Source organism: Lactuca sativa, chromosome 6 (genome assembly GCF_002870075.4).
Source record: "Lactuca sativa cultivar Salinas chromosome 6, Lsat_Salinas_v11, whole genome shotgun sequence".
NCBI classification, from domain to species: Eukaryota; Viridiplantae; Streptophyta; class Magnoliopsida; order Asterales; family Asteraceae; genus Lactuca; species Lactuca sativa.
Genome location: NC_056628.2, coordinates 57,871,454 through 57,884,477, shown reverse-complemented (window position 1 = coordinate 57,884,477; position 13,024 = coordinate 57,871,454). Strand labels below are relative to the sequence as shown.

General features: G+C 33.3%; 1 protein-coding gene across 1 annotated transcript; it reads left to right on the top strand.

Annotated features, from left to right (window-relative positions):
- Positions 1-391: 391 nt before the first annotated feature.
- Positions 392-13,002, top strand: LOC111905407 (DNA polymerase epsilon catalytic subunit A). The gene is made up of 47 exons (XM_023901108.3): positions 392-709; positions 799-864; positions 943-1,002; positions 1,123-1,218; positions 1,351-1,511; positions 1,609-1,697; positions 1,798-2,015; positions 2,095-2,181; positions 2,268-2,402; positions 2,510-2,632; positions 2,721-2,804; positions 2,906-3,070; positions 3,173-3,349; positions 3,446-3,559; positions 3,636-3,740; positions 3,956-4,074; positions 4,155-4,293; positions 4,389-4,483; positions 4,572-4,677; positions 4,772-4,851; positions 4,943-5,119; positions 5,214-5,301; positions 5,404-5,484; positions 5,564-5,707; positions 5,809-5,904; positions 6,094-6,294; positions 7,035-7,089; positions 7,183-7,325; positions 7,461-8,039; positions 8,128-8,325; positions 8,546-8,620; positions 8,729-8,919; positions 9,005-9,188; positions 9,262-9,326; positions 9,412-9,646; positions 9,731-9,814; positions 10,315-10,389; positions 10,493-10,552; positions 10,633-10,895; positions 10,977-11,025; positions 11,121-11,281; positions 11,385-11,451; positions 11,538-11,657; positions 11,745-11,915; positions 12,015-12,197; positions 12,281-12,387; positions 12,465-13,002. Exons 1-47 carry the CDS (start codon positions 548-550, stop codon positions 12,829-12,831), a joined length of 6,600 nt encoding a protein of 2,199 aa, XP_023756876.1. The 5' UTR covers positions 392-547; the 3' UTR covers positions 12,832-13,002.
- The last annotated feature ends 22 nt before the right edge of the window (positions 13,003-13,024 follow it).

Here is a 13,024-nt window from a genome sequence, read left to right as displayed (position 1 = left end):
GTCAATGGGAGCATACGGGACGTGGAGTGCATCCCACGGAAATGAGTCCTACGTGACTATTTAACATCCTTACTTTAAACTTACTATAAATTTAACTATTTTGCATCCCAATTACTAGTTTTTCCGGTTATTTACTAGTTGAGAGATTAAAACTTTAAACATGTTTGAAAGATTTGGACAAAAGTAATTAAATGAGTTGAGTTAGACTAAAATCTCTCGATGTTTATCTATTTTTTAATCCGGGGGACAAAAACATCATTTGAAACACTCCACAGTCTACAGAACTTGATAATTAAACAAGTTCAACGATTCACGACAGATCTATCTATTTTATAATCGGAGGGACAAAAACGTCATTTGGAACACTCCACACTCCACAGTCTACATATCACATTGACAAAAGAGCGGGAAAACTTTAGCCAGCCATTTCTCCCTCTCATTTTCATCCCCCGCCCCAAATCCACCTTCATCGAGGGTTCTTTACATCTATCTACGTTGTAATCAATCCAGATCTCTTTACGCGATTCACTGTAACACTTCTCCAAAAATGAACGGCGATAATCGAAGAAGAGCAGACCGCAAAGACACAAGGATTTCAAAGAAGCAGAAACTCATTCTATCAACCGAAGAAAAGCTCGAGACCAAGCTCGGCTTTGATCTATTCACCGAAGGAGAAAAGCGCCTCGGCTGGCTACTCACATTTTCTACTGTAAGTTCATACAGTTCTGTTTTCCTGAAATCATTTCTGAATTGAAGCATGGTTGGACCTCATTGACTCGATTTCATTTTTCTATATAGTCATCGTGGGAGGACCAAGATACGCAGAGAGAATATAGCTGTGTCGACCTATATTTCGTCTGCCAGGTGAATTTTTTATATAATTGATTTTTTACCCTAGTATAATCGAAGTGATATTTAATCTCTAATTGATGTTGATAATAGGATGGTTCGACTTTTAAAGCCAAGTACAAGTTCAGACCTTATTTTTATGCTGCTACGAAGGTATGCCTATATGGAAATGGGCTTTGCTCCGAGGCTATAACTTGAGACCTATGCTAAACCAATCATTGGGTTATGTCATTTCATTTAATTTTTCAAATTTCGTGCTGTTTAAACTTATAGGATAAGATGGAAATGGATGTTGATGCATATTTAAGAAGAAGATATGAAGGGAAAATTGCTGATATTCAAATAGTAGAGAAAGAGGACCTTGATCTTGTAAGTCCTTGTATTATGCTTTATGTTTGTCTGTCTATTGTCTTTTTTCCTATGCTAGCTGACGATACTTACGTGTCTTGTTATTTTGAATAATTATTGATTCCCTTATAATTTATTCTATGCTAATGGCAGAAAAACCATCTTTCTGGATTGAGGAAAACTTACTTAAAGATATCATTTGACACTGTACAACAATTGATGGATGTAAAGCGTGACCTGATGCACGTGGTTGAAAGAAATCAAGAAAAGTTTAATGCTTCAGAGGCATATGAGTCCATAATGTCAGGCAAAAGGTATGCATTTCATGATGGAAAGTGAGATTGTAGCAATTGCTAAATCTTTAATCTTCTAAATTAAATAAGTTGCTGACCTGATTTGTTGACATCACAGCAAAGAACGAATTCAAGATTTTATAGATTGCATCTCTGATCTACGGGAGTATGATGTGCCTTATCATGTTCGTTTTGCCATTGACAATGGTGAAAACTTTATCTTATAATAAACTTCTTCTATATCATATCATTGTTTTATAAAATGTAACACATCTCACTTTATCTTACTCTTGATGATACTTTTCAGATGTAAGATCCGGATTGTGGTATGATGTTAGTGTGTCTAGTGATGGAATTAAGTTAGAGAGGAGGCATGATCTTCTGCAACGTGCTGAAGTTCATGTCTGTGCATTTGACATAGAGACAACAAAGCTTCCTTTAAAATTTCCAGATGCTGAATATGATTTAGTTATGATGATTTCATACATGGTTGATGGAAAAGGATATTTGATTATCAATAGAGAGGTAGGTACAATAAACACACCACTATTTTTGATTTTTTTTTTTCTGATGTATGGTATTCACTATTAATGTTTTGGTACAGTGTGTTGGTGAAGATATAGAGGATTTGGAATATACACCAAAAGCTGAATTTGAAGGATACTTTAAAGTGACAAATGTGAAGAATGAGGTGTGATTTCTGAATATTCCTTCAGATTTTATTTATCTGGTACCTGATATGCATGCTTGATTCAAGAATTTAATCTCTCTTTGCAGGAAGAACTTATCAAATCATGGTTTGCTCATATGGCAGAGGTGAAACCTGGTATTTATGTCACATACAATGGTGACTTTTTTGATTGGCCATTCATGGAAAGAAGGGCAGCTCATCATGGCCTGATAATGAAGGATGTATGTCAATGTTAATTTCTCAAGTTATCTATTTGAAGGACAATTTAAAATATACTAGAATAATGATTGTTATTATTATTTATTGCTCAACTTTTTTTGGGCTGCAGGAGCTAGGGTTTCAATGTGACACAGTGCAAGGTGAATGTCGTGCTAAATTTGCATGTCATCTGGATTGTTTTGCATGGGTCAAACGTGATAGTTATCTACCTCAAGGAAGCCATGGTTTGAAGGTAATTATTATTATCATTATTATAATTCATTTCAATATTCAACTATTTTTCAAATTCACAACTGAATTTATCCTCTACATGATATCAGGCTGTCACTAAAGCCAAATTGGGCTATGATCCATTGGAAGTAAATCCTGAAGATATGGTTCGTTTTGCAATGGAAAAACCACAGGTATACATTTGTAGAAGTAACTTATTTCTATGGTGCATTTTAAGTTTTCTAGAACAATTCTTATATGCTCCATTTTTGGAAAAAAACCTGGTTTATTTCAGATGATGGCTTCATATTCAGTATCTGATGCTGTGTCAACATACTACTTGTATATGACTTATGTTCATCCCTTCATTTTCTCTCTTGCAACTATAATACCAATGCCTCCTGATGAAGTCTTGCGTAAAGGAAGTGGGACCCTTTGTGAAATGCTCCTCATGGTTGAGGTATGTGGTTTGGACATATTATATAAGGGTAAATTGCAGGAGATATCACCTTATCATGTTCTTTTTATACATGAATTATGGTGTTAATGTAAATGCATGCAGGCATATGTGGCAAATGTTGTATGTCCAAACAAGCACCAATCTGAAGCAGAAAAGTTTCATAATGGGCGCCTTTTGGAGAGTGAGACATACATTGGTGGCCATGTGGAGTGTTTGGAAACTGGTGTTTTCAGATCCGACCTTCCAACTTCTTTCAAACTTGATTCATCTGCTTTCACGGTAATTTACAACTCATTTATGGTATTTTTATTTTTACAGTTATTAATCACTTTGGTTGACAACTAAAAAATTTAAATTATATATCTTTTTTCACAGCAACTTATAGAAAACCTTGATCGGGATCTTCAATATGCTATTAAAGTGGAGGGTAAAATGGACATTGAAACAGTCTCAAATTACGATGAAGTAAAGGATGCTATTACAGAAAAGGTAATGTTAATAGTTAATTGATAATCTTGTATTTTATTGGTCAATTAAAGTCTCTATGAAACATTTATTTATGCAGCTTGCATCATTACGAGATGAACCTACACGTGAAGAATGTCCTCTTATTTATCATCTTGATGTTGCTGCTATGTATCCCAATATTATATTAACAAACAGACTTCAGGTATGCAAATCAATCAGTTATTTAGAATTTAAAATAATGGATAAGTTGCAGAGAATAGCAACATACTCTCCTCTTTCCACCAATATATGCAATTTAAAACATGAAGTATGTTGCTATTATGGGTAAGGTAATGATATTAGATTGTTTTTATGGATAAAAATAAAGGACATTGCCATATGTATATTTTACCTAACAATACTTATGTGCCATGTCAGCCACCATCAATAGTTACAGATGAGGTGTGCACTGCATGTGATTTCAATCGCCCTGGAAAAACTTGTCTTAGGAAACTTGAATGGAAGTGGCGCGGAGAGACATACACAGCAAAGAGAAGGTACCTTATTTACGGATTTACCCCTCTATTGTAACTTAATTTACTATCAGCTGTTTACTGATTTTAAATTTGGGTATTAGTGATTACTATCATTTGAAGAGGCAAATTGAATCTGAAGTTGTTGCTGTTGATGGATTCAAATCAAAGTCCTTCCTTGAGCTACCTAAAGTGGATCAACAACTGAAGCTGAAAGATCGTTTAAAGAAATACTGCCAAAAGGTATATATAATTTTCCATATTATAAACTTTAAATTTTATGTGACATGACATGTCAGCATTCTTTATTATAACATTTTGTGATGCGTGTGTTAAAGGCGTATAAACGAGTGCTTGAGAAGCCAACTACTGAAACTAGAGAAGCAGGGATTTGCATGCGTGAAAATGCATTTTATGTTGATACTGTCAGAAGGCAAGCATTTAACTAAAATTGCAAACTAAACTGATAATATAATTGTCTGCATTTGTTTTTATAACATGTTTTTTTTTGTGCTTTATAGTTTTCGTGATAGAAGATATGAATATAAAGGGCTTAATAAATTATGGAAAGGGAAGTTGTCAGAAGCAAAAGCTAGTGGAAATCCTATTAAGATCCAGGAAGCACAAGTAATTTTATCTTCACTAAAACATCTTATACTGTAATAAGTAATAATAATTGTTAGTGTTTAGGGTTTTTATAGTTTTTTTATTAATATTGCAGGATATGGTGGTTCTCTATGACTCTCTTCAGCTTGCTCATAAATGTATTTTGAATTCCTTCTATGGATATGTCATGCGCAAGTATGTTTTTTACACTAAGTTTCATTTCATCATGTACATATGGATTTTGTATTTTGTTATTTAATGTAAAAATAAAATGATATTGTTACAGAGGTGCAAGATGGTATTCAATGGAAATGGCTGGAGTTGTTACATATACTGGTGCAAAAATTATCCAGAATGCCCATGAACTTGTTAAAAAAATTGGAAAACCACTAGAATTAGACACAGATGGTATCTGGTGTGTTTTGCCAGGGTCATTCCCGGAAAACTTTACCTTTAAATTTAGGTATCCTCTTTTTCATACCTAGTTATTCATTTGGAAAATGATCATCATGATTTGATGTTGACAGTTATGCCCTTTTATGAAAATTTGATCACAGAGACTCAAAGAAGAAGTTTACAATTTCATATCCATGTGTTATGCTCAATGTTGATGTGGCAAGAAACAACACAAATGACCAATACCAGGTTAGATAAAATATAAATCCTCTTTTTATATTTTGTATAGCTTATTAGAAATATATAATATTGTACAAACTACAAACTTCTTATTTTCAATTTTTTCATCAGACTCTCAAAGATCCTATCAACAGAACATATACAACACACAGTGAATGCTCAATTGAATTTGAAGTGGATGGACCATATAAGGTAATTAGTTGAATCCCAAAAGTGACATCATATTTTGACAATTATTAGTTATTAATCATAATGTTTATTGTGAATGTAGGCAATGATTCTTCCTGCTTCTAAAGAAGAGAATAAATTGATTAAAAAAAGGTATGCTGTTTTTAATGACGATGGTACCCTTGCTGAGCTTAAAGGTTTTGAGATAAAGAGAAGGGGTGAACTAAAGCTCATTAAAGTTTTCCAAGTACACTCTCTTTCTCTAACAAACTTGTTTGACTTTATGGTTTTTTGTACATTGACTTTCATGTATTTTATTCATAATTCTTGATATACTTTTCTTTTCAGGCTGAGCTCTTTGACAAATTTCTTCACGGGTCAACTTTAGAGGAATGCTATTCTGCAGTTGCTTCTGTTGCAAACCGCTGGCTTGATCTTCTTGATGTATGTAATTTGTAAACCAAACTTCATTTTTGCCATTTCTGGTGTTTTCTCAATCTCTTTTGTTCAAAGTTTTCTACCATGTTTATGTTATATTTCCCATATTGGTAGCTAGAGCAAAGTAAGTTGCCGAGTTTTTGCAGTTTTCTGTATATTATTTTGGTCTTGTTACTAATTAGTATATATTTTCAGAATCAAGGCAATGATATTGCAGATAGTGAATTGCTTGATTACATATCAGAATCGAGCACAATGAGCAAGTCTTTAGTAGATTATGGAGTGCAGAAATCATGTGCTGTAACCACAGCAAAACGTTTGGCTGATTTTCTTGGTGATACCATGGTTAAAGACAAAGGACTTCGTTGCCAATATGTTGTTGCATGTGAACCAAAGGTAATTGTGTAATTTATCTTTAAAAAACTTACTTTTAAATATCTTCATTTGTGCATTCTACTTCCATAATCTTGCAACCGAGATAACATTTCAGGATTTTAGATTTGTAAAATATGATTTTATAAATAATGTGTAAAGGGAAAATTGCGAGAAGTAACTGCATATCTTATTTATTTTTCCTATATAGGCAATGCACTTTACCTTTTTCTCATATTAGCAACATATTTACACTATTTAACGTATATACCTTTTTTTTAAACATTAATAGCAAATATTTATGTCACAATAGCAACAAACTTACATTTTCTTTATACAAAATTGAAACATACTTACTATTTTGGTCCTTATTAGCAACATATTTACATTTTTTTACTGATAATAGCAATATTTAATAAATAAAGTACATTTGACTATAATATATTAATATTGGTAAAAAAAATATAAGTATGTTGCTATAATGGGTAAAAACAAAAGTAAGTTGCTATTATGGGTAAAAAGTAAAGTACAACGCCTTTATTGATAAAAAAAGTTAAAGTACGTTGCTATTTACAGCAATTTGTCTATTTTTAAACGCGTAATACGTATTGCACTCAATAACATATAGGGCTTTTAGCATGAGTAAAAGTAAGATAATAAATAACGTTTAGAGCTTTAAGCATGTGTAAAGTTGGTTTCCTATTCTTATTATTTTGTTTAAAATTTTCTACTATTGACATTAATTTTAATCTGTATGTCAACAGGGGACCCCGGTGAGTGAACGTGCAGTTCCTGTTGCAATATTTGAAACTGATCCAGGTAAAAAAAACTCTAGGCCTCTATGTTTAAATTGTTTAAATAGTTTAAACGTACAAAAACTTATATACCTGTTTATTTATTTATTTTTTGCAGAAATTATGAAGTTCTATGTGAAAAAGTGGTGTAAAATCTCATCAGATATTGGCATTCGGTCCATTATTGACTGGGAATATTACAAACAACGTCTTAGCTCTGCTATTCAAAAAACCATTACTATTCCTGCAGCAATGCAGAAGGTATAACATTTTTAATAATCTCTTTATGGAGTAATAATATTCATAATTTTTTGTTCTCTACATATAGAGACCAATATCGGTTGTACTTTATATATTAAAACTGTATTCACAGTGGAGTATAATCATTTATGTCAGGTTTCAAATCCTGTTCCAAGAGTAGTTCATCCTCCATGGTTACACAAGAAGGTTCGTGAAAAGGATGACAAAATGAGGCAAAGAAAATTAAATGTCATGTTTAGTTCAATGAAAAAGGCCAATGAAGAGGAGGTGAGAAACGACACAAATGGAAAAGAACATGTACTTCAAGAACAAGAAGTTGTGGACTTGGAGGATTTCGGGAGCAAAGGAAAATCTTCCAATTCTACCCCTAGACCTGTTGTTCGTTCTTACGAAAATAATGGTAAAACAAGCTCTTCCAAGGAAAAAGTTGACCACGGTCAAAGCATGAATCCAGTGGTTGATATCCCTGTGGAGGATAATATAGACAGTCATGTGGATTACCAAGGATGGCTTAATCAAAGAAAAAGAAAATGGAAACAAGTTCGTGAAAAAAAGAAGAAACAAAAGTTGGACAGTTTGGACAAAAATACCCAAAGGAATGGAGTTACTGAGATCCGTAGTGGTGTGTCAAATAAAAAACAAGCTCAGGGTAGAACAGGGGTAAATTCGTACTTTGAAAGACACGAACTAGCCCTTACACGTAGCCACTGGCAGGTAATATATTCTCATGCATTTGGAATTGTACCCATTATATTTATACCCATTATGCCCCTGACTCTTATGTAATTATTGTTTTGGCCAGATAATTCAACTTGTTCCAAGTTCTGAACTTGGACAGTTTTTTGCTTGGGCTGTTGTTGATGGAATGATGCATAAGATTGGTATAAAAGTTCCAAGAGTATTTTACCTTAATTCTAAAGCTCCTGTAACTGAAGACTTTCCTGGAAGACGTGTCAACAAGATTCTCCCTCATGGACACCATTCTCATAACCTCATTGAGGTAGGTCTATTGATATTACATTTACGAGATGTTTTGTTTTTCCTCTCCATCAAGTCCTGTATGGGTAATCATGTCTTTCTAGATGAAGTATAATACACATGAGGTCTGTTTCTTGTATGGACCGAACAAACAGTTTGAATGAAACAAAATGACCTTTTTACCCTTACATTTGAAATAACAAAAATCGTAATGAGGTTAATAATAAGTACACTTTATATAGGTCATAGTTGATGAAGATCAGTTTAAGACAGAAAGCAGGAAACTTGCTGCTCACCTAGCAGATCCTGAAGTGGAGGTGAGTTTATTATCATATTTGTGTTATAATCGTTCAATTATAACTTATTTAGTTTATCTGATTATTCAATTACTTGTTAAGCTAACTTTATCGTATATACCTTTTCAGGGAATATACGAAACAAAAGTCGGGTTGGATTTCAGTTCAATTCTCCAAATTGGATGTGTTTGCAAAGTGGATAAATCAGCTAAAAAACGAAATGCAAAAGAGGGTTGGAATCTGAGTGAATTGCATATGAAAACCACTACAGAGTGCTCTTATCTTGAATCTCCAATTCCTTTCTTCTACTTATATCATAGGTAACTTTCAGTTTTCTGTTATACATCGGGTACTTTAAAAAAAGGGTGAAAATTAATTTTCTTATGTATATATCTATCATTTCAGCATATCTGAAGTAAGGGGAATCTATGTTGTATACTTTCCTTCATCTTCAGTAATCCATGCAGTAATTGTCAACCCCTTCCAGAATAAAGAATTAACTCCCAATATTTTAGATAAACAGTTTCGTGAAGCTTGCCAAGCTTTATCAGTTGAATCTTCCATGTCCAGAGGTTCCTCCAATTTTAAGGTGAGGTTTAACTTTTTTAAACTCAAAATTTCTTTTTGAAGTAAATTATAATTTTTTAAGTGGAAACTATCAGGTGGAGTATGTTGGAACCCCTAAAGATGCTGAAAGGATCTTTCAAAGAACCATTAGTGAATTTAGGTATTACATCGTCTTTTGAGATTATAAAAATTATACTAAACATAAATAAAGAAAGAGTAACATAAACTTTTTACTTTTTTTACAGAGATGAGGTTCATGGACCTGCAATTGGTGTAATCGAATGCCCAGATGTTAAGTTAATGAAATTGAGTATAAGAGCTTTAGATGATTTTCCATGTGTTTCTATTCCTTCAAATGCTCGTGATTGTCACTATCCCACTCTTGCCTGGCAATCTTTTGCTGCAAAAATTGGGATGCAACGTTGTGCTGCATCACCTCGCTGGTTGAATGAAAGAATCTCTCTTTCCAGATATTCCCATGTAACATTATTTATGTTAATATATCTAATTTTCATTTCCTTTTTTCTCATTTATAAGTTTATATAATTTTTCAATTTTGGACAGATTCCATTAGGCAACTTTGAACTGGATTGGCTTATGCACACCGCAGATATCTTCTTTGCAAGAGCTTTACGCGATCACCAACAGGTCTGTCTTTGGTTTACTATTATACATTGCCCTTTTTATGCATAATAGCAATCTACTTTCATTCCCTTACACCGAAAAGCAATGTGCTTCAATTTCTTTTATTGATAATAGCAATAATAGCATCTTCTGTACATATAATAGCAACATGCTTACAAATCCTTAACCACAATAGCAATTTACTTACATTTCTTGATCAATGATAATAATATTTAACAAATAAAGTACAATGCCTGTATTGGTAGTAGAATCTAAGATTGTTTCCACTATGGGTAAAAAGTAAGGTATATCTCTCATATTGGCAACGGGAGCGAAGTATGTTGCTATTATTGGTAAAAAAATGGTGCATTGTACCTACATTTCCTTACAGATATTAGCAGTATGTACATTGCCCATATTGGTAGTTAGAGTAAAGTAATGTTGCTATCATCCACAATTTGCTTCATAAATTTAACAAGTATTAGATCCATTAATTTACCTCAAATTCTTTATAACATATGCAGATACTTTGGGTATCAGATAATGGAATTCCAGATCTTGGAGGGGATACTGAAGAAGAAACTTGTTACTCTGATGAGGTCAGTATCAAGAACTACATAAACTTCTAAGTGAATTTAATAAATAACTAGCATTTTTATATGGTTCTTTAATGACCCAATTAACATTTTTTTTGAAAAATAGGTCAATCAACCTGTTCTGATTTACCCTGGTGCTTATAGGAAAGTCACAGTTGAGCTAAAGGTATGCAATTTCCTGTTTTTCACCCCTAATTTAAACTACTAAACTCCAAATGTTGTAATTCATATTTGTAATTGATACAGATTCATCACCTGGCTGTAAATGCTCTGTTAAAAAGCAACCAAATAAATGAAATGGAGGGAGGTACCTTATTTGGGTTTGACCATGATTTGACCTCTGGATCACATCTTCCCAATGAACAATTAGGGTTAGATGAGGCCACTTCATGTTCATCTGCATTTCGTGTCCTCAAACAGTTGATTCAAAGATGCCTTGCTGATGCGGTTTCATCAGGAAATATATTTGCTGATGCAATGTTGCAACATTTATACAGATGGCTCTGCAGGTAATTATTTATATTAATCTTTCAAAAAATTCATGTTTTGTATTTCAATTCAAGTTGACACTTTTTGACTTGTGTAAATAGCCCAAGGTCAGCTCTTCATGATCCAGCTCTTCATCGAATGCTTCACAAGGTATTATTTAATCTGAAGAAAAAAAGTTAAGTTGAAGAAAAATGTGAAAGACAGTGTATTTGACAAGGGTATGATTATTGATTATGAACATACAGGTGATGCAAAAGGTGTTTGCACTACTGCTGTCTGAATTTAGAAAGTTGGGTGCCACCATTATATTTGCTAACTTCTCAAAAGTCATACTTGACACTGGAAAGTCAGACTTATTTGCAGCCCAAGCTTACTGTGATAGTCTACTCAAAGCTTTACAAGAAAGGTTGTTCTCTTATCCAAGAAATACCAAACCCACTTAAAACTCTACAACCATTTCCTTTTTTTTTAATTGTATTCTCTGATCTCCAAGTTTAATGGTTTTCTAGAGACTTATTTGAGTGGATTGAGCTTGAACCTATGCAATTCTGGCACTCACTTCTATTCATGGATCAGGTTAGCTACTTCATAGTTATTTTTATATTGTTTTTATTCTAACAAAGGTTTTGTCTCTGATGCTTGTTTTTGCTATTTTATGATAGTACAACTATGGTGGACTTCAGGCTAAATTAGATCAAACAGATGATAACACATATGATGAGCCTCAAGTGGAATTAGTCTCCAGCTGGAATATAGCAGAAAACCTCCCCAAGGAGACTCAGGTCATACAATTTACAATTTTACCCCTTCCATGTATTATCATATATAATTGTCATCTGAAACCAGTTAGATTCTTTTTTGTTTTACAGGATCATTTCGTTTTTATAGTCACTGAGTTCATGCACCTCCCATGGAAGTTTACACAAGATGAAACCATGAAAAGAGCAGCTATAAGAAACAGTGACTCCTGCACTCCATCAATCACAGCTGCTGCTGCTGAATCATTCGAGTCATGCATCACTGAACATCTTAGGGAACAGGTTCGAATTACAAATTATTATTAATTTTTTTTATATATTCTTGCAAAATCCGGATATTTTGTTTTGGTTTAATTGTGAAATCATTTTTTTTTGTTACAGGTTAATTCTTACTTCACAGATAGACTATTGAAAATAGTTCGTGATCTTGTTCTTCACACGAAAGGGAAAGGGAAATCTAAAGAAGATGAAGACAATGTTTATAAAGGAGATCCTGCACTTGAGTTTATTAAGCATGTCTGTGCTGTTCTTGTCCTTGACCAGAATGTGCAACATGATATTCTGGTAATAACTAATTCTTTTGTCTTTATTTATTTACTTTATGTTTTTTGATTTTGATTTTTTTGTTATTGAAATAAAAAATGCAGATAATGAGGAAGAATCTGTTGAGATATGTACGTGTAAGGGAGTTTGCTCCAGAGGCACAGTTTCAAGACTGTTCCTTTTCCTTCACCTTGCCAAATGTCATTTGCAGGTAAAAATAAAAATACAAAATTTCTAAACTCTAATCATATTTCTGACATGGGCCCACAAATATAATAATGTTTACAGCTACTGCAACGACTGTAGAGACCTAGACTTGTGTCGTGACAGAGGTTTATTAACACAAGAATGGAGATGTGGGGTCCCACAGTGTGGTCAACCCTACAACCGTGAAGTCATGGAAAATGCTCTTCTTCAGATAGTTCGACAGAGAGAACGACTTTATCATCTTCAAGACTTGGTTTGTTTAAAATGCAAGCAAATCAAAGCTGCACACCTGGCAGAATATTGTGGGTGTGCGGGCTCCTTTTGTCTCAAAGAGGAAGTCACTGTTTTCATGAAGAAGATGGAAGTGTTTTTAAACATTGGCATACACCAAAAGTTTGAGCTGCTTGTCGAATGTGTGTCATGGATTTTGGAGCTAAAACAGGTTTAGTTGAACTGAATTGATTATTATTTTTAGATAGATATGCATAAATGGTTGAGAAAGATGTTTGGGAATTTGGTTATAGAGTTGATGAAGTTTCTGATGTATTTATGTTTGTGTATATGTATCATAGTTATGATTTTGGATGTTTATCTATTCATGAAAATGTAGCATTAAAAACTGAAGTTGTCAAGATTGAGAA

Coding starts and splice junctions, on each gene's coding strand:
- LOC111905407 (XM_023901108.3), top strand. CDS start 548: ATGAACGGCGATAATCGAAGAAGAGCAGACCGCAAAGACACAAGGATT. Junction 5,120..5,213: donor AACTTTACCTTTAAATTTAG/GTATCCTCTTTT, acceptor ATTTGATCACAG/AGACTCAAAGAAGAAGTTTA. Junction 12,388..12,464: donor TTGCCAAATGTCATTTGCAG/GTAAAAATAAAA, acceptor TAATGTTTACAG/CTACTGCAACGACTGTAGAG.